A 26706-nucleotide genomic window follows, 5' to 3' on the forward strand; every position below is an offset into this window, starting at 1 on the left:
GATTCGCAATAACATATTTGTAAAGATTACACAACAAAGCAATTTTCCAAAACTTCTGAACATGAAAACAATGGCTTACACAGTACATAACCATACAATTTTATATAGTGGATAAATCTTAAGTTTCTAACCAAATTCTTGAAAATTTTCTTCTTCTGTTATTGCAGTCATCCTGTTCCAGTCAAGAACGACTTCATCAGCTTCCTTTCCAACCAACAGCTGAAGACCTACGCCTTCTGTCGCAGCAGCTCAGCAGCAGTGATGGCAATGTGTCCAATGAGGAAGACGGAAGGAGGTCGCCCTCTTTCAGGCAACGCTCCAGAAGCATTAGGTATGTGTTAACCAAGGAGGGTGGGTGAAGTTGGATTTGAATGAAGTGTGGTGCAAATGGATGGGAATTACTAAGAAATTTGAATGTTTGGGTGACTTGCTCCAAAAAAGACTGACCTGTTCCTATCTAGGCTATTCCAGTTAAAAACCATACACCCCAGTGGAAGACATGACCTTCATCGCCCACACAGGGGATGACGGGTGTAGATTTCAAATGGAGTCACCCATTCAGGTAACCCCATTTGAAATAATTCATTCTCCCTGTGTGGAAGATTCAGATCATGTCTTCCATAGGGGTGTATGGATTTCAACTGGAATAGCCCATTTATTTTCTGTATAGACCATATTGAAAAGGATGTATGACATCACAAGAGTGTACCTAGCTTGTAATGGGTGTAAATTATTATTTTTTTGTCTATACGTGCGACAATAAAGTCAAACTTATGCCAACGTAAATTCACAAAAGCTCGGCCATTACCATGCGTTGGTCTTGGCATCGCACAACACTCAAAGCACATTTTGCGTAGTTGGTGTGCATAAGTGGTGTACCATATTTCAAAAAAAGTGTGTTTCAACTCTTTCCAAACGGATGTAAGATGTCAGTTGCGTGAATACAATCATAAATTGTTTTAATGAAATTCCAAGTAAAAGACCTGGCTTGTATTTTGTACGTCCTATGCAAGCCCCTTGTAATTGATCCATACCAGTCACAAGGAATGAATAGTTCCTGTCCATTTGCCACAAGTGGTATTGGATTCCTATCGTCATCTGCATCACATACTGTCATATCACAAATGGCTGCCTTGTGTGATTCTTTTATTAGTGTCATTTAATTGTGATGCGATACGCTGTAAAATTAATGTCATATATTAATTTTGAGGTGTTATTACAATATCACAATCCCATGTCCATTTATAAAAGAAAGAAGCATGCTGATGCTTCTTCAGCATGCAATATGAAATACAACAATGATAATAAAATTCACACAAGGCAGCCTGTTGAGATAAGACATGTGAGGCAGATGACGATATCAAGCATCCTTCTGGAATCAGCTTTTATGTTACCCTTTTTGGGCTATTCCAGTTGAAAACAATATACCCCCTATGGAAGACATGACCGTAATCTTCCACACAGGGAGTGTGATTTTCAAATGGGAGATTAAGGTCATGTCTTCCATAGGGTACGGGTGTGTGTGGATTTCAACTGGAATAGCCCATTCAAGCTTCTCATCAAGGTAAATTCCAGTTGAAATCCACACACACCCGTACCCTATGGAAGACATGACCTTAATCTCCCACACGGGGAGTGCAGATTTCAAATGGGTTTACCTGAATGGGTACTCCATTTGAAATCTGCACTCCCTGAGATTAAGGTCATGTCTTCCATGGGGTGTATGGATATCAACTGGAATAGCCCATTTAAGTCAGGGCTGCCACGTGTGTCACTTGTTTGTAGAGCACACAATGTGAGGCAATTGATAATAGATGGCATTATACAGGCTGTAAGAGTTGATATGCACTTGATATAATAGGCACTTGATGAATCAGTTTGAAAGGATGCTAGCTAGTAAATAGAGGACCAGAGGGAGAGAGAAAGGAGTTAGTGGGATATATGTCATGGGAAAGAGAGGAGTGAGAGGGGAAAGAGGAATGAGATAGAGAAGAGTAAAGGAGGGCAGGGAGAGGGGTCAAATGTTTAAAGATGTGGAAACATAATTCTGTACAACGAAAAACAAGATGTTTCAAAGATTTCAGGAAATTTTTGGATTACTTGATATCAGGAGGACATTCCTTGTATTCAGAATGCAATTCGATATATCCGATGTGCACTCATGTCCCACAAAAATACTGTGCAAACATTGCAATCCGACCCCTTAAATGCATCCAAAGGGGGAAAAATGCAACAGTTCTAACTTCTAATAATATGATCAACCATTGTCAGGACTTCTGTTGCCGTGGCAGTAATTACATCTCTTATGTTTGCAAATCGGTAATGAGATGCGTCACTACCCTTAGAAAAGATGGGCGAGCAGTTGTGAGCAATCTGCTTGCTCTCTTGTTGAACCGGATCGTGAGAATGAGATGAAAAGAGTCAGATGTGAATGAGCGTTCATATTGTTTGCGATTTGTGAACAGTCCTTACAAAGCAAATAAGGGCATTCAAAGAGTGTGTGACAAATTAGTAAGCTCTTCTGGAATATCTTTCAAGTCTGAAATTCTACAATTTCTGTTTCACATACAGATTTTTTTTTCAGTTTTGGTGGTCAAAGAAATTACATGGGTTGTTTATTGCACAAATTTTACGCGTAGTGAAATATAATGCTGTATAAAAATATCTTTTTACATGTTGTTTATTTTGCATCTCAAAGTGCTTGTAAAGTATAAGAAAAAATAACCCTCAGGAACATATACAGTATTCCTAAAACAATTCTCATAATAGTGCAAATAAATTCTCTTTAAAAGGGAATGGTCCGTGGCAGTAGGAATATCCTATAGGTAAGTGACAAGGGAATGCAAGTCTGCCTCCGGGCCACAATTTTGTGCAAATAAAGTCATAACATATCATATAACAGATGAATGCAGATGGCTGTATAAACTTCTATGCTTACAAAAAACACCTGATGTCTCATCAATGTCAGGATTGTACACGCTTTTAGGACTTGCATCTGTGCGTAATCTTTCTCATAACTTTTAACAGCTTGTTGAAATCAAAGAGTTGAGTTAACCCCATGAGAACTACCTGCCGATTGGCCAAAAAGAAGTTTTCATTATCAATTGGCCCAATCAGCAACATTGTTAGAATAATTTCACCACACACAAAAATTGGGGTGATTTATTTGCAAAGCTCCATTCTGATTGGTGATTAAAGTGAAGATATCATGTAATTGACCAATTAGAGGCAATGTTAGATTGGCAGGTAGTGCTCAGGGGGTTAATACATTTTGCCTATTTGTCCATCCTACATGCTTCCTCACTGATACAGTTTGTCCTGGTTAAGCTTAAGCGATATAGACAAGAAAAATCTCTTGACCGCCAGAAAACACTCGTAAGATTTTTACTCATGATTATCGTTTTACTCGTACATCTTTTTTTATTCTAACTATTTGTCCATCTCCATTGACGAATGTTACATACTTCTGCCATGCATTATATATCAAGATATTTACAGAATTGGCATGAATTTGACCATACAGTCAGACACTATCCTGTTATTAGGGCTATTCTATTTAAAATCCACACTACCCCATGTGGAAGATTTTGGAAATTATATCTTCCACAGGGGGAGTATGAATTTCAAATGGAATTAACACATTAGGCAGCTCCATTTGAAACTCACCCTCCCTCTGCGGAAGATTCAGGTTGAATCTTACACAGAGGGTGTATGAAAATCAAATGGAGCTACCTAATATGCAAATTACAATTCATACTCCCCCTGTGGAAGATATTTCCAAAATCTTCCACAGGGGTAGTGTGGATTTTAAATGGAATAGCCCATTGACCCTCAAAACGATACTTCATCCAGGATAATAATTTCTGCAGCAAAATATTTGGCAGAAGTATGTACATTTGGTGTCACCCATTTACACTGCACTAAATGCTGCACCGAACATCTCTACTCAAAAATTGTGTTTTACTGATGAATGATGAATTTCATAGTCTAATCTCATACTACCTTACCATATACAGTATTATCTCATTATACTATTGAGAATATTGTAGACATGGCCTGCTATAATTGCAGATCATTACAGTTGGTTATGAGACTGTGAATTGTAGGATTGGTGTTCTTCTATGACAAGTTTAAGAAATTTAAAATCTGAAGTTATTGCTAATGATCTCAAGTTTTCAGAATGGTGCGAATTTGTAAAAAATCATTCCTTTTCGTGTTCCCATCTCGCTAATACGCTAATCTTTTGAGTTCGACATCCCTTTCTCCCCTTTTAAAATGTAAAAATGGCATACATGTTTGCTGATTAGTACATTATTTTCTTCAAAGCATGTCATCTTCATTTGCAGACTTCAATGGCATGCAAAAGATCTAGTGAAATTTTTTATTCAAGAGAGAAAATCTACACATGATATTAAAATTATGTGATTTTAGAAATCTGTTTCATCCCAGTGTACCCATAACATATGAGTGATTGTGTTAAGATTATGTCGTTACGGCTGTTTGTCTGTTAATGTCTGTTGCTCGTTTTAATGTTCGTTTGTGTGTCTATCTTGTGTAAATAAGGAGGAGCATTTTTCATTACAGTATTTTTAACTTCTGTACTTTGTACCCCAAAATAAGTGTTGCTAAAATGTAAATAAGCAAGCGCAAGAAAGCAATCTGTGTAATTTTTGCTGATTTGTAAGACTGTAGTATGCCTATCCCTGGTAAATTGATGTAGAATTAATGATGTATTGGGCTATTCTAGTTGAAATCCATTAGGACCTAGTCCTCAAGGACTTAGCAAGCATGTAGCGTGTAACCAGCCCTTCCTGCTGGACTGAACGCAAAGTGCGATGCCAGTCTGTGGCCCTCAAGAACTTAGCAAGGGTGTAGCACAAGGCCAGCCTGAAGCGCTGCACCGAAGTGTGAGTGGCCAACAGTATACTAAAGCTACAGAGCCCGAAAGTAGTGCTAGACAGGACCTTAATATCTCCCACACAGGGGGTGTAGATTTCAAATGGAGTCACCCATCAGGTAACCGCATTTGAAATGCACACGCCATGTCTTCCATAGGGGGTGTATGGATTTCAACCGGAATAGCCCAAATTTGATGATGTATTTCTTCCATGCTCACAGCCATTGCTGAAGTAAACATTTGCTGTTGTCAACAGATTTTGCCCTGCACAAAAATCATTATGTTCACAGGTATATTTTGATGAAATTCTAATTAGATTAGTAACAGTGTAATTTTGTAAAATTATTGTAATTTTGAGCTGATATAGTGTAAATAAGTGATTTTTGATACATCATGCTGCATCACTTCCAATTTTTTCATTCACAGTGTTGTGATTTGAAGCTCATAATAATGCTGTTATTTGTGAAATGAATTGATTCACTCTGCTTAAAAACCATTTACCAAACATATTTCATGCTGCACTTTATGTATTACTAGATATTGTAGTTGTATAGTGTTATACTTGGTTTTACGCCATTTCTGTCATGTGGGTTTGTGAAAATATCCCAAAGAGAGATCGCAAGGAGAGAGATCACAAATGTACAAAAAATGTTCAATTGGGATCTCAGCTAAAAGTATTCTAATAGGCTCAATATGGGATGTCCCACCAAAATGTCCTACCAAAGCGTTACGACACATTTTTTATGCTGACCCCCCCCCCCTAAATTTCAAATTTCTGCCACAGGAAAAAGAAATGGAATCTGAATCTCAAATTTTCAGGATTTTATTTTCTCGCCAATATCTACTACCACACAGAAAGAGGTGCTGCGGTGCACATCCGTGGAGTTGACATGGATTGGCTCATATACTAAATTGATTTCACTTGTTGCGCATTTGACTCCCAAGAACAATTACTTTCAGTGTCACCAAAAAGTGCAGAGCCACAGCGCCATTAGTGCTCTTGTCATGGTGTATGCGCTACCCCTGATGTGATGCTAAAGAAAAGGTTACATGTGTACAAAAATGCAGGGATGTGTACTTGCACGTGCGTACAGTCACATGTATGAAATCACATGGAAAAAAGAAAGAAAAATTACATTCTGGACAAGAATAGACAGTTAAATGTCTTTTTCACAGAAACAGATATACAAAGAAACAGTATTCTTGGGAACAATGGCATTTAAGTCTGTTAAAAATTAATTGAGCGAGAATTCTGGGTGAGAATACTTTTGTGCCATAAACTGTTAAAAGAAGATGTTTGCATCTATTTTCAGCTCCTTTTGCTTTTTTTTGTGCCTATTATTAAAGAGAATTCTTGGAATTAAACCCATAACATGAGCCTTATAACAAGGCAGAATTGTGACTGTAAATATCAGACATTCAAAAGCCAACATTGTGCATTGCCTTGCAAGAAGAGTTCTGTAAACCTGACCATAATTCATACACAATGCCTCGCTGACTGACTTAACAGCACGGAAGAACATCAGGGAAGATGCACTCTTGACTGCATTAGCATCAGCAGAGCTTTTGGCATTAATGTCTGCACATCTGGCTTTACTGCAACACTTATCTAGTCAACTGTAGATCTCTCAAGCCAGTGAAGGTTGTTGTCCTGAATGGATTAGTTCAAATGTGCAGTTGATTGATGCTGGTGTCCCACAAGGATCCATATTGGGACCCCTATTGTTCATTGTATTCATCAACAAACATAACAGCTATGATACATTCTCCGCTGAAGTATGCCAGCTCTGCATGGCTTGGTGCACAATCTACTGGTGTAGTTAAACACAGTTCCATCAAAAACAGAGCTAAACATGTTATAATTGGACTTCGAGAAAAAGAGTACCTGGACCACAGTACAATGCACCAACTGTAATATAGGAGAAGATTTGCAGCAGCCAAACTGTTTCATCGCATATTCTTTAAGACGGCTCCAGAACTACATGTACAGTGCCAGCATATGTGGGACATCTAAATGTTTGGAAGGTTTGAAAGATATAACTTTGTAGTTAAAATATCATACTCTTATATGTATTTGAACACATTGAATTCATTTGACCAATCCTATTACATGTCCCTTTAGAATTGAATGCATTAAATCAATATTTGAATACAAGAAAGTGACAGGTGATTAAGATGTATAGTAAATGCATTCATAACACAAGTCATATTGCATGTTGCAGGTCCTTCATCAAATCAACTCACATTGAACTAACTTGGGCACTTCCTTCATTTGGACTTGTTGAAAGTTGTCCCAATTATGTGATGACAGACATATCACATTAACTAGATTAACATTAAGTGTGTTATGACCAAGTTGTCCCAATTTTGTGATGACAGACACGTACAAAAAAACTAGATTAACATTAAGTTTGTAATGACCAACTTAAGTCTCTAACATGACATGACCAGGAGCTAATTACTGTCAATAACTGCCCTCTTGGTCAAAAAAAATTTACAGTTGAAAAAAAGTGGAGATTAACAGTATACTGTAAAAACTTGAAAGTTAGCATTCTATGTGGGTACTATGGAGGGCTTTTGAAAACATGAAATTGTACCAAAGTCTGGCACTTTACCAACTGAGCAAATGGGGTTGTGGTACATTTATATCAATGATTTGCCCAAAACCCTTTACACTTTTGTGGATGGGGCTCTTCATGTTTACATGTTTTAAAAGCACTCAATAGTAAGCACATATGCTAACTATCAAGGTTTTCTACAGAGGGAGTATGGGTTTCAAATAGAATAGACAATTTGTCAACTTCCATTTGAAATACTCACTCCCATTGTGGAAGATTTAGGTAAAGCTATAAACAGGGGGAGTTGGGTCTCAAAATAATTAACCCTTGCCAATTCCATTAGAAAGACATACTCCCTATGTATAAGGCTTTTGCTAAATCGTCCACAGGGGAGTGTGGATTTCAAACAGAAGAGCCCAATACAAGGGGAGGTGGATGTTCATCTGTTATCAACTTATCAGTACAACATATGTACAGGATTTATCTTAGCTAGAAATCAAATGTTACATGCATTGTCTGAAGTATATCCTAGAATTGACAATGTTAATTATGTTTTGAAGATCCGAGTTCTACTCTTAATTATATTCTTCTCAATGTGAAACTGCCTCGCTCTCTGCAGTGAACAAACAGTTGATGTCAATCTGCTGTCATGAAATGAATAATTGAATTATAACAGAATTGAAATTGTTTACTATGTGAATATTATTCAAGCTGTGCCAACGAATATTGTTTCTATAATTTCAGTTTTGTTTGGAAAGTGATTTCATTTTACATTATATTTGAGTTAGTGTTCTTGAATACTGTTGAATCCACTTCATAAGCCAAGTTCAGACGGTCTTAAAATTCACAAATTCTATGCAGTGATATTTTTCTCCCCAGTTTACCCCCCTTTTTGAAACAAAAAACCACACAAAAAAAGTCACACAAATTTCCACTTTTTGTGGCAATTTGTGCAAAATTGGTTGATCGCCACTGATTCTTTGACTTATGGAAGGTATCCCATCATGAGAAAATTAAATTAAAAATACTGATCAAAACTAAAATTTTAATCTAAAAATTCCATGTTTTGAGGATATGGTAGCCTAATTGACATCGGGTGATTTTTGAAGATTGTTGACATGATTTCCAACCATCTCCTGCTCCATTCGCCTATTGCACGGTTCCGCCATATGCGGGGAGATCCTGAAACTGGCAATAGACATGAAAGGAAGTATTATGTAACTTTTTGCAATGTTATATATGACTGGTTCAATTCCCATTCATGCATGCTGTCAGATTTCCTCGCATGTGGCGGAACCTTGCAATGGGTGAATAGTAACCATAGCTTATGAGAAATATTTGGGGACTTTTTGACTGTGGCTACCACTATTTACAGGGTCATATAGAAACCAATGTGACACATGATTTAAGCTGCATATTTTTGGCAACCTTGCAAGTAACACATACATCATGTTTGATAATAACATCACCTCACCCATTATTAACAAAGAGGAAGGTTATGTCAAATTATCAGAAGGAAAAGACAGAATTTCTTCAATTTCCATTATTTATCCAAACATCCATGTAATTAGACCTAAATGTTTCTGTTATTACTTTTGACTTGTTTATGACATTTATATAAATCAGGCATATACCTATTGCATTGTATTTATTCAGGTCAAGTTTCCAACAACATTACTCAAAGTCACCCTATTATCCTGTACAGCTAAAATATGATAATCACATATAACTTGTGTATTATTTATGTCATAATCATCAGTGTTGCTGAAACATTTGTAATGCTGAGATTTTGTACTTCTTATTAGGCAAGTTGCTAAGGGCTTTTTCAATTAAAATCTATACACCCCATATGGAAGATATGACCATATTCTCCCACAAAAGGTGTAGGTTGCAAATTAAATGGAGTCCCTTATTTAGGTAACCCCATTTGAAATTCACACTCCATGTGTGGAAGAGTAAGGTGATTTCTTCCATAGAGGGTGTATGGATTTCAACTGGAATAGCCCTATGGAGCCCTAATGTTACCACTTTTCAAAAACAATTTTTGCGCTAAAAATACACTATGTTAAAAATGTAAGAAGTAATAGTACATGTATAAAAAACTGCCAAAATGTTTTAATCTTGCAAGGTTTTGTCCGGCGTAATTGGGATCTTGCACCAAGGATATCAAGTCTTCAGCCTATATGACCCTGGTACGCCCCACAGTCGAGTATTGCTCAGCTGTGTGGGACCCATACACCCAAGACCTTACTAAAAAGTAGGTAAAGTCCGACGAAGGGCTGCCAGAATGGTCAACAAAAATTATGATTGGAAGACAAGTGTTCAAGGACTCATACGGGAGCTGAAATGGGACAATTTATCAACAAGAAGAAAAGCGAATAGACTTGGCATACTACACAAAGCCATAGGGGGCACCTCGCTATACCGGTACAAAACTACCTGACGCCAGCCCAACGGCGTACCCGCAGATCAGGATCAAATAACTACATCGAACAGCACGCAAGAACAATGAGGGATTGGAATAATCTCCCAGACACCATTACATCTTTATGCAACCCAGACCACTTTAAAACCGCCACCACTGACTATCTGCGAGTGCAGGACAGTCAACTGAAGGACTAAGTTATACTGCGCACACCACACCCCTGCTTGTGTTATCTCGTCAAGGGAAGTTAAGCAGTATTAACGAAGAAGAAGAAGAAGAAAAAGAAGTGTATTGTAACAAGTTGAAAACAGGGAAATTTCACCAGGGGTGGAGTGCATCAACATTGGGCTATTCCAGTTGAAATCCATATGCCCCATGTGGAAGACATAACCTTAATCTTCCACACAGGGAGCATGAATTTCAAACCAGTTTACCTGAATGGGTGAATCCATTTGAAATCTACACCCCCTGCGTGAGAGATATTAAGGTCATGTCTTCCATAGGTGAATGTGTGGCAGTGGCTGTCAACTGGAATAGTCCATTATGATGCATTGTATTGTAACTTTTCACATATTACACTACAATATTCTTATTGCGGCTGCCTGCACAGGTACACCGTCGCCAAGGTACGTGACTGGTGCACACATAAAGTACATACATTGTACCAATGCTGCTACTGCACAGGATCCACAGGCAGTGGTACTGCACTGGTACTCCTCTGTTACTGTACAGTATGGTGTACCTGTGCAGGCGGCCCTAATAGGAATCTTGTAGTGTAGGTCTAAATCCAATGAAAGAGTTGGGGAGGGTTAGATGCATTGTAAATCCAACCATGGACCGAACCAGCCATAGGTACATGTATATGTATAGGGAAATCCGGATCAAAACAGTTGACCCATGTGGAAACAAGCTGAAGTCCTACTGGGACCAGTCTGGAGAAATTGCTCAAGCCACTCAAGCTTAGCTGGAAAGAAGGCATTTTTATATCAGATTAGTGACAATGTTTATATGTACTAAAGAGAAATATACCATATTGATTTTGTATATGTATGAAACAGGAAATAATATGAATGGGATGTTATATAAATCCCTGTTGGGTTTATGTAAGATATAATGGATACTAAATTAGACTAATATCCTCCAATACAAATCAACCTAATTATATTATGGATGTCATGATCAAATAGTTGCATCATCTGTAATTGCGTCAATTTCTTGTTTTGCTTTTCCATCATGCAGATGTCTGACTTTACCCTGCGCAATTCCTATTCCCCAAATGAATAATCTGCTATTCCATTTAAAATCCACACTACAACTATAGAAGATTTGGAAATATGTTCCACAGGGGAGTATGAATTTCAAATGGAATGAACACATTAGGCAGCTCCATTTGAATTTCATACCCCTCTGAGAAAGATTCAACCTGAATCTTCCACCTAAATCTTCCACTGAGGGAGGGTGAATTTCAAATGGAGCCGCTAATGTGTGCATTTTGTTTGAAATTCATACTCCCCCTGTTGAAGATATTTCCAAAATCGTACTTACAAAGCCTTACTTTCCCCTGCGCAATTCCTATTCCCCAAATGAATAATGTGTTCACTTTTTGAATGGTATAAATGATTGTAAAATTTTGCTAAAAGTTGGGCATGTTCTGTGTACTGCTTCTAAACTTTGTAGATGGACCTTTTTATAAATATAGTGACCTATCCGTTGGTCTTAACATTTTTGGTGACAAAATGCATCTGTGAACATGGTGAATGAATCAATATTATATTACTTCCCAATTCCTGTATGAATAAGAGGGATTTTAATGACTAAACTCATCATGAAACTTAACACCCTAACTATTATGTACAACGACACTGTGGAAGGGGTGTACTCAATTTTGATTTGGTAGGTATTTGCCACTCCGGTGTCCAACAATAGGGTCTTGGGAATCGGATTATGTAGGGTCTTGGAAACTTGGGTTTGCAAATTGGTGGAGAATTGGCAATGCACGAGCTTAAATGTGGTCCATTATGTATGTCTTTTTCTCCCTCCACCAGTTCCAAGCACAGGGAATAAAATTTTATTTTTGAAAATTGGTATGAATTGAGCAGGAAAAGGCATTTGTCCAAGGTATTAAACTGGATGTGGGACATTATAGGAAATAAAACAATGTAAAAGAGGGATCATGGAGTGTGAAAAGAGCCTGGAAATGGGAGATTTCATAGGGGTGCATGCAGGCCAAATTGTGAGTGCCTTCCTCTCCCGGAGACCGGGATCTGCTTGTAAATTTGCTTTGTCAAGCTCCATGTTCTATCTGTACCCAAAAAAGTGTGTCTAAAATGGTGTATAATTGTCATTAATTAACTGTGTATATAATGGCATATAAAACTATATGTTAATCAATACTGTGTTAAGGTGTCATACACTTTTCCATAACATCTGATGACTAGTGCACATGAAGTCACCCTGATGCAATCTTACTAATTTTAACTTGTTAAGAAGAATAACCTGGATGAGCTGAATTGAAACAGGAGGTGTCACCCCCTTATCTTTATACTATGAGTTATACTAAGCTTATTACGTAAACTTTACTAATTTGTACTTTAAAAAGTATAACCTCAGTGTGTCAATTTGAAACTTTCTAAAATGTTTGAAGAACGTTTGATGATTTTAATATTAAGTAATTCAAACTTTTGTACTGGTCTTTTTGTTGTTGTTTGCAAGTGTTGGTTAAAATCTGTTTGATGACTTTGTATTTTATGTCCTGTGTATCTCCCACTGCAGTGGTGCAAGTAGTCCGCTGGTGCCCACCGTTGATACGGAGCTTCTTATGATGAATAGCATGTACAAAGAGAGATTCCCCAAGGCCAAGGAGCAGATGGAATCCAAACTAAAGGTGGGTGTGATGATGAGTAGTCTCATAGCCGAGGGCTTAGTTAGTAAATATAGTGTATTATGGAACTGTGGTGCTTTTATGATAAAGGGTATACCATACTAGCAGTCACAGTGTGCGATTCAAAAATTGCTAGTGATCAAACGCTGGTAGCCAGCAACATCGCAGTCATTGGAGCGTCAGTTGCCTTGAAGTCAACAGCTCTGGCATGCTATCGATATTACCGATTAATTAGTTATTGGCAGTCAGTCTTCCGTTCAGCAGCAGAAGTGCACACATCATTTAAAAAAAAACGCTACACTCCTTCAAGCTTCATGTGCTTGGCGAATCACTTAGAGCAATTCACTGGGCCGGGTAAAGTAATGTTATTCAGAATTATGGAAAAATCATGATATTGATGGGATAGTTGGTGAGATACTGCCAGGATATTTGATATTATTGATTTCATAACCACAAACTGAATTATGGACTAAATATTTATCAGGATTAACCTAAATTGGTGATGAATATCATGAAATGCACCTTTTTGGCGTCTTAAATGTCACCGTTTTAAGGTTGCCAAAAATGATGCGTTTTCTATGACAGTTAATCAGTATTTCCGTAAAAGACAGATGTATGGGTAGTCAGTTGCTCTGCACTTGTGTGACATTTAGAACGGGTACAGGTGTCTGTGTGAGGCATGGTATGTCATTATTAGTGCTGAATAAGCAATAACGGTTAATCTAGATCAAACTGACCCAGGATTGAATGACCTGGTTTTAAGTATGATGTGATGATGGTGTGGGGACTTTACTGGGAAAGTTGTAGTTGCGACATGTGAAGGTACACTTTAGTCCTGATGGGACCTAGGCTCAAGCAATTTGCTTGGATGATAATTTGTGTTGTTAAGCTTCAGCGTTTCAAACCGGAGGGGCACTTGACTTTGGAAGTGACGGGGATGTGCGGACAGCAGTTCAAAACTAGACATCAGAAAAGGGGGTCTTTCTGTGAGACTGGAGAAAAGCTTTAAAAAAAAGGGTGTCTTTTCGTGAGACTGAGAAAAATTTGGGCCAAATATAAAAGTTGATACAAAATGTTCAAAAAGTCATCCAAGTTTGAAAATTTTTGAAAAATTTGAAGAAAAATAATGAAAAAAACTGGGTCATTCGATGAGAGATTATCAGAAAATTGTCCAGAATTCTTGACAAGGGGATGTTTTGGTGACAGGAAAACAAAAAAGGGGTCATGCAGTGAGAGGGAATTCAATAAAAGACAGATGCATGGGTAGTCAGTTGGTTTGCACTTGTGTGACATTTAGAACAGGTACAGGTGTCTGTGTGAGGCATGCTATGTCATTATTAGTGCTGAATAAGCAATAATGGTTAATCTAGATCAAATTGACCCAGGATTGAATGACCTGGTTTTAGTATGATGTGATGAATAAATGGTGTGGAGACATTAATTAGTGGAAAGTTATAGATTTGAGTCCTAGTGGGACCGGGGCTTGAGCATATTGCTGAGATGGTGATTTGTGTCGTTGAGCTTGAGCGTTTCAAAGGTAAACGCATGTAACCAGGGGCGGACTGGTGGTTTTAGGCGGCCGTGGCTAATTTATTAAGACCGGCCCTATTACTCAAATAGGCGCAGGCCATGAAGCGGCGTGGCGACTAGCGCACTTATGGGGTCCAGGGGCCAGCGTAAGGGCCCCTGGTAGGGTCCAGGGCAAAGGCCTGGTGGGGTCCAGGGCGAAGCCCCGGACAACTAAGGGTTTTAGCTATTCTAGGGGTCAGGAAACCCGGATTTTACAACGATTTCTGAAGCCAAATTCCATTTGTACAGACTTGAAATATTCTTAATCCAATGTCACTCACTTGCAATAATCAAGATCAAACCAACAGTTATTCAATTTATAAGTAGTGTGCATGTTTTATGTTTTGACTCATTTGCACACATATAGAATTACATCTTTGCAGAACTTTGTTGTCATATCGTGAGTACTGATATTCAATCATTAAAGACAAATGCTAAAAATTGTTTAGGCCTACTGGGTAAAGGTTAATAGCAACTTTTTTAAACTATTGCGATTTGGTAGTTCACAGCATCTAGCGAATGGTAGTGAGCTTTGGCAAACATTGCATTGATCATTTCATAGCGAGCGTGACAAAACTCCACAGTGGCATAGATTTGTTTTTAACATTGGGGTTGGAAAAATATTCTTGAAATAGCACCTTTTGGCGACATAAGTTTATTGTACAAATGCTGCCAAGCGCTGATAGACATTTTGGCATATTGAAGCTAACCCGGTGATGATGCAGTGGGATAAATTCGCGCGCAGCGCGAAAAAATTGACACTTTGTAGGCTAAAATGGCCAAATATGAGATTGATTTGGTCAGAAACTCACATAGGCCTACAGGTGTCATTATGGGGGGCTTGTATGGACCATCCCTTTTAAAATATTGGGGGGGGGGGGTTATCCCCGGGATCTACGCATCAAAAGGGAAAGAAATTGGTTTGAGTTGAGTATTGAACTGAGTAATGTGGCTGTAAGTATTATGTAATGTAATCCCTGCATTACAAGGAGCACCCCAGCCCAGAGGTTTTCGAATGATGGTCTAGCCGTGCTAGTTTTGACAGCTGATGGTGGCCCAAAGGGCCAAAGGCCGGAGGGGGCACTCACTAAAAATGAGTGAAGCGATGTGCGTGCAGTGCGGCCACAACCCACATTAACCCCCATTTTTCAACTCCCTCTCACGCAATGACCACTTTTTTATTTTTATTTTACTGAATTACTGAACTCCTCACTCAATGACCCCTATTTTTTTCTTTTCCTGTCACAATAAGACATCCCTTTGTAAAGAATTTTTGACAAATTTCTGGTAGTCTTTCACCGTTGTTTCTCAAAAAAAAATCTGATTTTGATGACTTTTGAAAAACAATTATCAAAACTTTGTCAACTTTTATATTTTGACCCAAGTTTTGTCCCAGTCTCACTGAAAGAACCCCCTTTTGAGGCCTCCTTACTGAATGACCCCCTTGGTTATATGGCGTCGAAGCTCTCACCAAAAGACCCCTATAGCATGTATAGTTTCAAACTGGTGTCCCATGTCCGCACTCCCGTCACTTGAAAGTCGTGCCTGTAGGCCTATCAGCCCCTATTTCTACAGGCCTTAGGCCCTATCACTATCTGGCAGACAAACAGCGGGCACACTGTGTATGCCCTTATATTACTCATCCCCCTCAATGATCCCCCTCCTTTCTTCTCTTTTCCTTTCTTTCTCCTATGTCTGCCTAATACCAAATGCCCATACCGGCCCTAGCCTCATTCCGCAGCCGCAATGAAATACCAACATTCTATTGACAGCCAGCCCAATATTTTGCTGTTGGCTTAAAATTTAAAATTTTTACTGTATCGCATCTAAAGTATTGGCCTTTTGCTGTGTTTACGGTCTAAAGAATTGATTCAAAAGGCCATTTGTAGATGATGCCTTGACGGTGTCCTAGTGGCCGACCTATAATAGCTTAGTGTTAGGGCCTATACCTTAAGCCCTAGGGCCTATGTCTTGGGCCTTACGCCTTCGGCTCTCGGGCCTCGGCTCTCGGGCCTATGCCTCAGGCCCTAGGGCCTATGTCTTAAGATACTCCTTCCTCATTCTCTCCCCTTTTCTTCTATTTTCCCTTTCTTTCTCCTCTTTTTCCTTTTCTCTTTCTCTTTTTCTCCCCTTCTCCTTTCTTTTCCTTTTTCTTTCTTTTCTCTTCTTTTTGAGCAACCGGCCCTGAGCGGCCCAGAACCAAGCGGCCCATGTGGCGATCGCCACAACGCCACAGTGGCCAGTCCGCCCCTGCATGTAACACTAAAGAATTTTGGCAGTGACATCGAAGCGTTGACACAGCTGTTTCGTGCATGCATCTATGTGGTGTCTTTAAGCGTGTGTGTGCGCCAGCGCTTTGAGGAACACTAGCGATTTGTAGCTGCACCCAATGAAATTCGCACTGATGTCACTGCCACATCAGGGTGAAAAATGCTTTAAGCACCCATTATTGGCACAATGTTTAAAATTAAAAAAACCCAAAACAAACAGACATGCTACCAGATGTATAGCAAAATAATCTGGAGGTTCACTGTTTTGTCCTCATGCGTGACATGGAAACATGACAGAGTTGGTAGTCTTTTGGTCTAATCTCTTTTGATGCACCATTATCTCCTCCATGAGTAACTGGTCTTTGTCAAAGACTACTTGCAATTGATGTGGGCAAGTGGCGAAGCCGCAACATCGAACCACAAAGCGGCAAGTCATTAGAACTAGCCCCGCAAATAGCTAGCAAAGCGAGCAGCATAGTTTCCAAGAGAGTGTGGTTCCCAGTAGTTTCTCTCCCTATGGGTAATATAGGCACATGGTCTGTAACACAGACTATGAGTAACATGTCTAAACACAGTTTGGACTCTCCAAGTTTAACCTCTATGTTCTTGACATTCATGCTTGAATGTAGTATTCTCCCAAGAGTCCGCACTACTTCAGTGATATTAGTTACATAGAATATTAATTTCTGAAATTACATCTCAAATTGGGAATTGTTTTAACAATTGAGTTAAAACTCCATGAGAACTACCTGCCGATTGGCCAAAAAGAAGTTATCATTATCAATTGGCCCAATCAGCAACATTGTTAGAATAATTTCACCACACAAAAAAATTGGGTTGAATTATTTGCAAAGCTCCATTCTGATTGGTGATTGAAGTGAAGATATCATGCAATTGACCAATCAGAGGCAATGTTAGATCGGCATGTAGTGCTCCGGGGGTTAACATTCTGATTCACTCTTTCCAATGTATTGGTTCAATATGCCCATCATATGTCCAAGTTTCCCCTCAATTGGTTTTGTCAGAGAGATTATCATTGATGAAAAATCCCATGATTGGGAATGAAATCTGATGAGATGAACTGACAGTTATTGACAAAGAGCAGGTATTGAGGAATAAGGGACGAGGAAAGGATTTGTATCTCTAGATTTTCTTGAAATGTTGTTGTCTGATTTTGAGAAGTATGATTGAAACCATGATTTGAATTAGAAATTTTTTAGGGGGTTCACAGTCGGACAAGTTTAGAACTGTCAAGCTTTTGTCAGGAGTAGCTCTGACTTCTTCAGGACAAAGTACCTAAGAATGAGACATGTAGGCCACCCCTTGCCTAATGATGGCACTGAAGACTGTCCCTTGTCAACAGAGAACAAGCAGATCTCGCCTATCTGCTAATGTAAATGGTTTGGTGGCTCTGAAAAGAGCCGTTCATTGAAGACTGCCCCTTGTCAACAGAGAACAAGCAGACCTCACCTATCTGCTAATGTAAAAGGTTTGGTGGCTCTGAAAAGAGCCGTTCAATGAAGACTATCCCTTGTCAACAGAGAACAAGCAGACCTCGCTTATCTGCTAATGTAAAAGGTTTGGTGGCTCTGAAAAGAGCCCTTCAATGAAGACTATCCCTTGTCAACAGAGAACAAGCAGAACTCGCCTATCTGCTAATGTAAAAGGTTTGGTGGCTCTGAAAAGAGCCGTTCAATGAAGACTATCCCTTGTCAACAGAGAACAAGCAGACCTCGCCTATCTGCTAATGTAAAATGTTTGGTGACTCTGAAAAGAGCTTTTCGCTGAAGACCCCTTGCCAACAGAGAACAAGCAGAACTCGCCTATCTGCTAATGTAAAAGGTTTGGTGGCTCTGAAAAGAGCCGTTCAATGAAGACTGCCCCTTGTCAACAAAGAACAAGCAGACCTTGCCTATCTGCTAATGTAAAAAATGTTGGTGGCTCTGAAAAGAGCCGTTCATTGAAGACTGCCCCTTGTCAACAGAGAGTCTATCTGCTAATTCCAACCATTATATCCGTGATTTGAAATGGAGCTAATAATAATAATAATAATAACAGAGAACAAGCAGACCTCGCCTATCTGCTAATCCCAACCATGATTGGAATTATATCCGTGATTTGAAATGGAACTAATAATAATAATAGTAATAATAATCTGAAAGAATTTGACAAATCATGATTTAATGTTGGTCCAATAGTCAGTAGGTCAATCTTATTAGTCATTACAGTAAAAAGCATTAAATATAGCACTCATACATCACATTGCTAATCAACCAATCAGTTGATTGATCAATAAATCAAGCAAGCAAGCAACAAATGAATCAGATAATCCACTAATCAATCAACCCGCTTGTCAATCAGGCAGTCAATCAATCTTATTTGTAACCAATATGAAATCCATAGCAATAGCACTCAGTCAATCTTGAATTAAATACAAACTCCAAGCTAGACACATTGAAACAAAAGAGCCCTAAATTTGACATTAATAGTTGAAATCCCTGTCAAGAAGTAAATGAATTATGTTTCCAACACAATTATAAGTTCATATCAAAATATCCCCAATGTTTTTGCAGTATACCCTACTGAATTATGAGTAAAATACTGTCTGTTTATGAGTTACAGAAGTAGGGTGAATTTATGACCGTTGTACTAGCCTATGACAAAGATCCTGGCGATCCATGACCGATGGGGAAGCGGTGGTGCCACAAGGGGGGGGCCTGTCGCTTGTATGCGACCGAGGTGCAAGTTGCCGATATCAAGCAGTGTTATGTGAGTGTGTGGTACCTACGACCCAGTAGATCCTCTCCCTATGTATAAGGGTAGGCCTACATGGTCTGTAACAAAGACTATATTCATGTTCATCCCAAATATAGGTCACATGTCAGTGGATATTGGAAACTTTACACTTAGTAATTTGTTGATTATTAAACACATGCTGACCTGTTTCTTGCAAATGTACAACTAATGAAGTTAATTAAGTTGATAATGTCACGTAGTGATCTGGTTTTACTCTGTGCCAACGTACTTCATTTTGAACACATCGAATTTGGGAAATTAATAAATTAGTTCAGGTAGCTGAAAGTGCTGTTGATTTTCCCCTATTTTTTTTTTTTTTTAAATCCGGACCCTTGTTTAGGGATTTTTTGTACAATAAAGCGACCCATTAGGCGTATACTTTATGTGGCCTTATGGTTACAATGCACTTCTCCAAAGCGATATTTTCATGTCTGCGTCCGAATGTCAGATTTCTCGCATAGGAGGCATGATGGGATATTGACTGCTCAGTGCCAGAAGTGGGTAGTTCAATTGGTGCCCTGTGAACATTTGGCAAGTTACACACAGTATTTTGTACTCATCTACACTGGCAACAACACATGGCAGCTATTGCACTTAATCACTTCTGGCACGGAGCAGTCGATATATAGAAAAAGGTCAATATGTATGGTTTGAGGAGCATTTGCCAAAACAGTTTCTTAAAAAAGTGAAATTATGACTTGTAAAGTCGGGAATGGTTGCAATTTTATTGTCAGTTTTATAGGACATCCAAAAGACATTTGCGTTGAAATGATGCATGTTATACAATCATGTTCAGTTGACAACATGACCCTAACTCTTGACGTAACACAGTAGTAATGTGTCAATTGCACGGGGAATTACATTTGATAGAAATTAGCTAGAACATTTTTCTTCATGTCTCGCCTCACCTAGGAGTCATCACGGTTGATAAAAGCCAAACGTCTGTGAAGCTTCACGATCTTGATATGGCAACATTACAGTGGTTAGTCATGTAATAGGGATTAACTTATGTGCCCACACCATCCATGATTAGGCCTTGTTATATGTTGCCACCTAAGCTGTTAATTAACAAGGATGAGGTGTTTAGGGCCTAATTAATAAGCTGGGCTTTATCAATTGGTCGTTTATGACAAGAAAAATGGCAGCCTATTGATATAAGCTTAACATTCCCACGTGGGTGTCAACTGCAGACAACAAGTTTCAATTTTTTTTTTTAGATTCACAAATTTCTGAATTACACATTTTCATAAACATCAACAATATTTGGAATCCGCAGCATGAAAAATGCATTAAAATGAGAACCAACAAACCTACAGTAGGCAAGGGGCGGCCTACATGTCTCATTCTTAGGTACAGCCATATTACCTCCATGTAGTAGGTCAGGGGGCATATCCAGGGCTGGGAATATGCCTAGAACATGCAAAATCAACTTATGTGGGGACATTTAAGGGCTATTCTTGCCGATGCGCATCCCAGAGTCTAAGGTTCTTGATACGCCCCTGTAGATCCCTATGTGTAAACTGTTTTCATTCAATAAATGGGGTTTAGTTCCATTTCACATATATTTCGATATTGATTCTATGAACTGAAAGTACCACCACACCTTGACAATGCTTTTCATTGGGTACTATAGAGGTACTTCATAGGTATTCAGTTTAACTTTACTTAATTGCCTCTTTTTCCCTTGTTTTTGGTGAAATGCCATGAGCACCTCAAGGTGGATACTAGCGCACTATTAAGTGTCCTTTATTATTAATAATTTAATATTATTATTATTTTGTTCAATACAAAAGCACTTCTCTACATTGTATATCAATACTTACACTTGCAATGTGTAAAGAAAATATTTATACAATTTGACATTGATCGTGTAGCACAATATCAGTTAACTTGTCTTGCTGACTTGCTGAGGACGGTTTTCTAAGAAATCTTGGATTTAAAATTCCAGACCTACATATTACTCAGCAAGACTTCCTACAGTCTGGTTGCGAGATATGTTTTGATACACCCTCACCCTCAGACAAACTTTTACCAAAATCCCAGCAAATGCTATTGGTCTTTTGTCAATGTAGTATTGTTGACTGACCAATATAAATTGACCTTGCAAGATCTTCATCATCATCATCATCATCATCTGTTGTCCATAGACGGAATAACGTGTCTCAAGATATTTTAAAGAAAGCACTTCAATTTATAAAGAATTTTATTTTTTTACCCCTTTGTATGGATCACTGAATAGGCCTATATAAGTCTTGAAAATTAACCAGTAATATTTTTTTGTCTTCCCACCTGACAGGAATTCATCACCAAGCACACATCAGACAGTTCGGAAGCCCACGATGCCATATTTGCCTTTCTGATGCACCAAGCCATAGAGTTAGCCCGTGACTGTCTGGAGAAGTCTCAGGACGAACAGATATCACATAACTACTTCACCCAGCTCTCCGATAAACTAAGGATGCTAGCTGAAGATGTAAGTAGGATGTTACGACAGGGCAATGACCTATTGCACTTGAAATACATACACCCCCTATGGTAGACATGGCCTTAATCTTCCACACAGGGAGTGTAAATTTCAAATGGAGTTACCCAGAAACTCACACTCCCTGTGTGGGAGATTAAGATCATGTCTTCCATAAGGTATATTGGTTTCAACTGGAATTGCCCAATATGGAAATTTAAAAAAATATGGTGCAACAAATGGAAGCTACAAGTAATATGTGATGTGATCAAGCAAAAATCAGTCGGAAGTCGGGAAATATTGATTTTGAGATATAGTCAAACAATTGAAATACTTCTGTTTGTTTCCTATTGTTTTGGAAACTCTTTAAATGCTCATATCTTTTGAACTAGTTGTCCAATTTCAATTGGGTTTTCTTCAAAATGTAGCTTTGCAAATACTTCTTACACTCCTATAAGAAACTGACAATTGACTTCAGACTGATTTTGCTTGATCACACCACATATATTTACAAACTCCCCAAATGCAAAAAACAATGTAGAACGGTTAGATGCTACTCACAAAAATCATATTTAGAAGAATTTCAACAACATTTGCATGAGTCTTATGCCATTTGTAGTGTAAATCTAGCAGCATTGTGTGTTGGTGTATCAGCACATAGGTTTCTATGTAAAATTGGAACATGTATGTTACAGCTTTGGACAATAACAGTTCCAAGTCCCCAATGCTATGCATGAATGATACACAACACTTGAAAAAAAAAAAGAAACAGCGTCATCCCCACTAGTGGATATATTTTTTGATAAATTGGATTGACGTCTTAAACCTGGGGGAAATAACAAGCGAGGAAAGTCTTTCGTCGCATCTGTCGTACCGAGGCTATAGAATTATGCAATCATGAATCTCAAGTACCGAGTTCAGTCGACGATGTACATCAAAGTATACGCTATGTGAATCGTGGGTGCTTGTAATACCCAGCACCAAGTGGGTCAAGTGTGTAAGTCATAGTTGATTGTATGGGTTATGGAACTGAGTACTCGGGTATGATGATGTTGTGGTGGATTTCAGTGTTGAATGAGGTCTGTCTTTCAAGAGCACTTTGTAGAGTTAACCAGCCATGACCATGCTAGCTGATGTGTTTAACTAACCTTTTGGCACTTTGGTCTATTTGTCATGAAGATGATAACTCTCTCCATGCGGGTGTCAACTGCAAACGACAAGTTTCAATTTTTTTTGTAATCCAAAAATTTCAGAATTATTCATTTCCATGTCCATATTTGGATTCAGAATGAAAAATGCATTAAAATGAGTACAAACAAGCCCTGTATTGGTTCAGTGGTTCTTGTAATAGCTCTTGATATTTTGAGAAAATATCTCAAAAGTTGAGACTTTACATTTTGAAGCCTGTTGCCAGCGTGCAGAGCATTAAGGTGTTGAAGAACTTTTCACAGAAACATGTTCCAAAATCAATAGGCTTCCTATTTTTCATATTTGGGCAGGAGAAACCTCCTATGGCCCTTGACTATGTTTAAAACAAAACTGCCAAGAGGTTACATCTAGGAGGTTTTGCTTTAAACATGTTCACGGTCCAATGACACATAGGAGGTTTTTCCTGCCCAATGATGTTTTGCTCTACTTCTCAATGACCAAAGGCTTGTAACATGTTAGTGCAAAATTTAAGGGCCTAATGTAAGAAAATTAAATTAAAATACTTTTGCAAGGTCCCTTTTAAGCATTAACCCTCGCGTAAACAGGCACAACGTCATGAATGAGCGTAGGACCTTGCACAAAATAATATGGGCTGGACGAGTGGTGTTTCAAAACCTCCAATTTAAGCTTCTGTTTATAAGCTGAATTCAACAGTTAGATCAACTTTAAAATTGTTTAAAACTCATATGGCACATGACCATTGCATTCTTCCTCTACTGTACTATATTGATAAAGATATAAATCGGAATTTATGGGTCCATATTAGGCAAATTCGCAGAACTGACTACCCCACAACAACCTTAACATTGTTTGTTTTCAAAAGCTAAGCAGAGCAGTTTGTGATGCAAATAAAGCGCAGAGTGTGAGGAAGTTAGTCAAATGTAGGCGGACTGTTGTGACAGCTAGCCAACTGTAGACAACAGCTCTAGTTTTATAGAACTTGGCAATCCATTGAAATTGGGACATACTGTTTCAGACAATACAAACAATGAAACACACAAAATGGGCTATTCCAGTTGAAATCCATACCCCCTATTGAAGATATGACCTTAATCTTCCACACAGGGAGTGTGTCACACAGGGAGTGTGAATATCAAACAGGGTTACCTGAATGGGTGATTCCATTTGAAATCTACACCCCCTGTGTGGGAGATTAAGGTCATGTCTTCCATAGGGGGGTGTATGTATTCAAACTGGAATAGCCCAATAAGCCAGCAGAAGTAAAGATAAACACAAATCTAGTCGGAGACCGCCTAGTTTACTTGTTGGCTACATGTAAGTTGACCCTCTAAGTGGCCAGTGGGTCTGTCAATACACTCATCAGACATCCAATATGTCTGGGTTTGTCTTATAAACGATGATGACGTCAAAAAACACTCTATTACATGGACTGGATATGGATAACCTACTTTAAAAGTGCTATGCCTGCTGTAACATTTATAGAATTTTTTTGGTACAATACTTGAGTAATCTAACTTGTTTTAGGTAAGCATCAGCAGGTTCTTAACCATTCTGATACCGTTGAGTATTGGTCTTCAAATTAATGAAGAACATAAAATGCTTCTTTTTGGTTTCGAAAGATTTTTGAAAGTGTTTGAAAGAAATACATTAAAATCTAAAAAAAGGAAGAAAAAAGAATTATTAGAACTCTTTGGGTTAATTTTCCCAACTCACATTGTGGCAAGTCTACTTTGGCCATTGGTCTTATGCCAATTTAGTACAAATAATTAATTTCCTTGTTTCTTCCTTATAAACAAGTAACACAAACTAGGCAATTCATCTACTACACAGGGGAGGGGGTATAGATTTCAAATGGAGTCGTCCATTTAGGTATCCACATTTTAATTTTACAATCCATGTTTGATATAAAATTGGATGGATTGAGCATGATACACAAAGATATTGGTCGAGCTGTGAGTTTTAAAAGATATCGTGCGAGGCGATAGCCGACACGATATCTTTTAAACTCACAGCGAGACCAATATCTTGTGTATCGTTGAAAGGATCCATTCAATTTTATCATTATTATGCCTTGAGAATCTTTTTTTGGTCAAAAAATGATTTTTGGGCAAAATGTGATTTTTGGTCAAAATTTGATTTTGGTCAAAATTTGATTTTGGTCAAAAATCTGTTTTTTGGTCAAAAATGTGATTATTGGTCAAAAAAGTGATTTTGGTCAAAAATGTGATTTTTGGTCAAAATGTGATTTTTGGTCAAAATTGTGATTTTTGGTCAAAAATGTGATTATTGGTCAAAATTTTCTCGATTACATTCTGTAACCGCCTAAAAGTGGGGTCCCTGAACGGTGTTGCGATATCTATATTCTACATGTATGGTGATCGTGAACTGCAAGCTGATGCAGAGACCTCCGTGTTCAGGTGAAATTGGTCGCCAATATCCAGAATAATTGGTTTTTAAAAATGTGTGTAAAGTATAGGATGGAAGATTCTCAAAGCATAATAATGGAAGATGAAGGTCATGTCTTAATAGAGGGTGTATAAATTGCAACTGGAGTAACTCAATGCTGGAAATTTCATACATTTGATAAGAATAGAGGAAAAGAATCAGAGAAAACGTGTCCTCATTGGGACTGGGAGCAGTGTTTACTCTCTCTGGAAATTGGGTGCGCCAAATGAAACATTTTCTTCCCAAATTGGCCCAATTTTGTCTCAGTAATTCCCCAAATTGATTAATTGTAATACAGTATTGCAAATTTGTTTGCACCAAAAATAGTTTTCACTGGGCCAAAATTGAGACATACGGCCTCTGAGTAAACACTGATTGGGAGTACTACTGTACCCCTCTGACTTATGAAAGTTTTCTTCTAGCTGCTTAGTATCAATTTCGCTTTATCAGTTTTGCTATATCACAGAGTCCATTTTTATCACTAAACTTAATTTTGTTCAGAAGTGCATCTGAAAATGAGCATATATGAATATTTCAAGAGTAGATGTAATAGTTAGTTAAATAGTCCCTTGAAGGTTTTGCTGTAGGACGGGAAATTAGCTTGAAGCTAAAGGGAAGTATGAGTGAATGGATAAACTGTGAAGAGGCCATGCATGGATGCAAGCATCGTCTACCCCACCAAACTATGAACCATTGCATACATATTATTACTAATTTTAAAGTGTTGACTAGTAAGGAGGGATTAACTAAAGATTTTTTGTTGTCGTTTTGTAGTCATATGCTAGTAAAATGTGGACAGGTCGCAGTTGAAAATGTATTTTGTGCTTTTTACATCAAATGTGTGCTTTTGTTATTATTGTTTTAATTTCATATTTTTTCCCTGAGCAATTCAATAGATCTAATGCAATTGTATTTGTTTTCTTTCAATTCCATCAGTTGTGTAGTAAGAAAAAGAAAAATAAATGCTTTATATCAATAAAAGGACATAATTATCCAGTTTAAGATCAGTTGCAAAACAAGTAGAAAGGGCACCATTCCGTTTAAAATACACATTGACCATGTGGAAGATTTTGAAAATATTTTCCACAGGGAAAGTATGAATTTCAAATGGAATGAACACATTAGACAGCTCCATTTGAATACACCCTGTGAGAAAGATTCAACCTGAATCTCCCACAGAGGGAGGATGAGTTTCAAATAGAGTTGGTAAATGTAACAACATCAAACCAAACTG

The 26706-nt window shown here is 38.2% G+C and overlaps 1 protein-coding gene across 1 annotated transcript in view; it reads left to right on the forward strand.

Annotated features, from left to right (window-relative positions):
• LOC140141121 (microtubule-associated serine/threonine-protein kinase 2-like) overlaps positions 1 to 26706 on the forward strand; it is a 173259-nt gene that overhangs the window by 106270 nt on the left and 40283 nt on the right. Inside the window, 4 exon segments of the mRNA XM_072162907.1 lie at positions 168 to 331; positions 2793 to 2825; positions 12653 to 12764; positions 21693 to 21869. Of these exon segments, the coding sequence (XP_072019008.1) occupies positions 168 to 331; positions 2793 to 2825; positions 12653 to 12764; positions 21693 to 21869 (486 nt within the window).

This window comes from Amphiura filiformis, chromosome 19 (genome assembly GCF_039555335.1).
Source record: "Amphiura filiformis chromosome 19, Afil_fr2py, whole genome shotgun sequence".
NCBI classification, from domain to species: Eukaryota; Metazoa; Echinodermata; class Ophiuroidea; order Amphilepidida; family Amphiuridae; genus Amphiura; species Amphiura filiformis.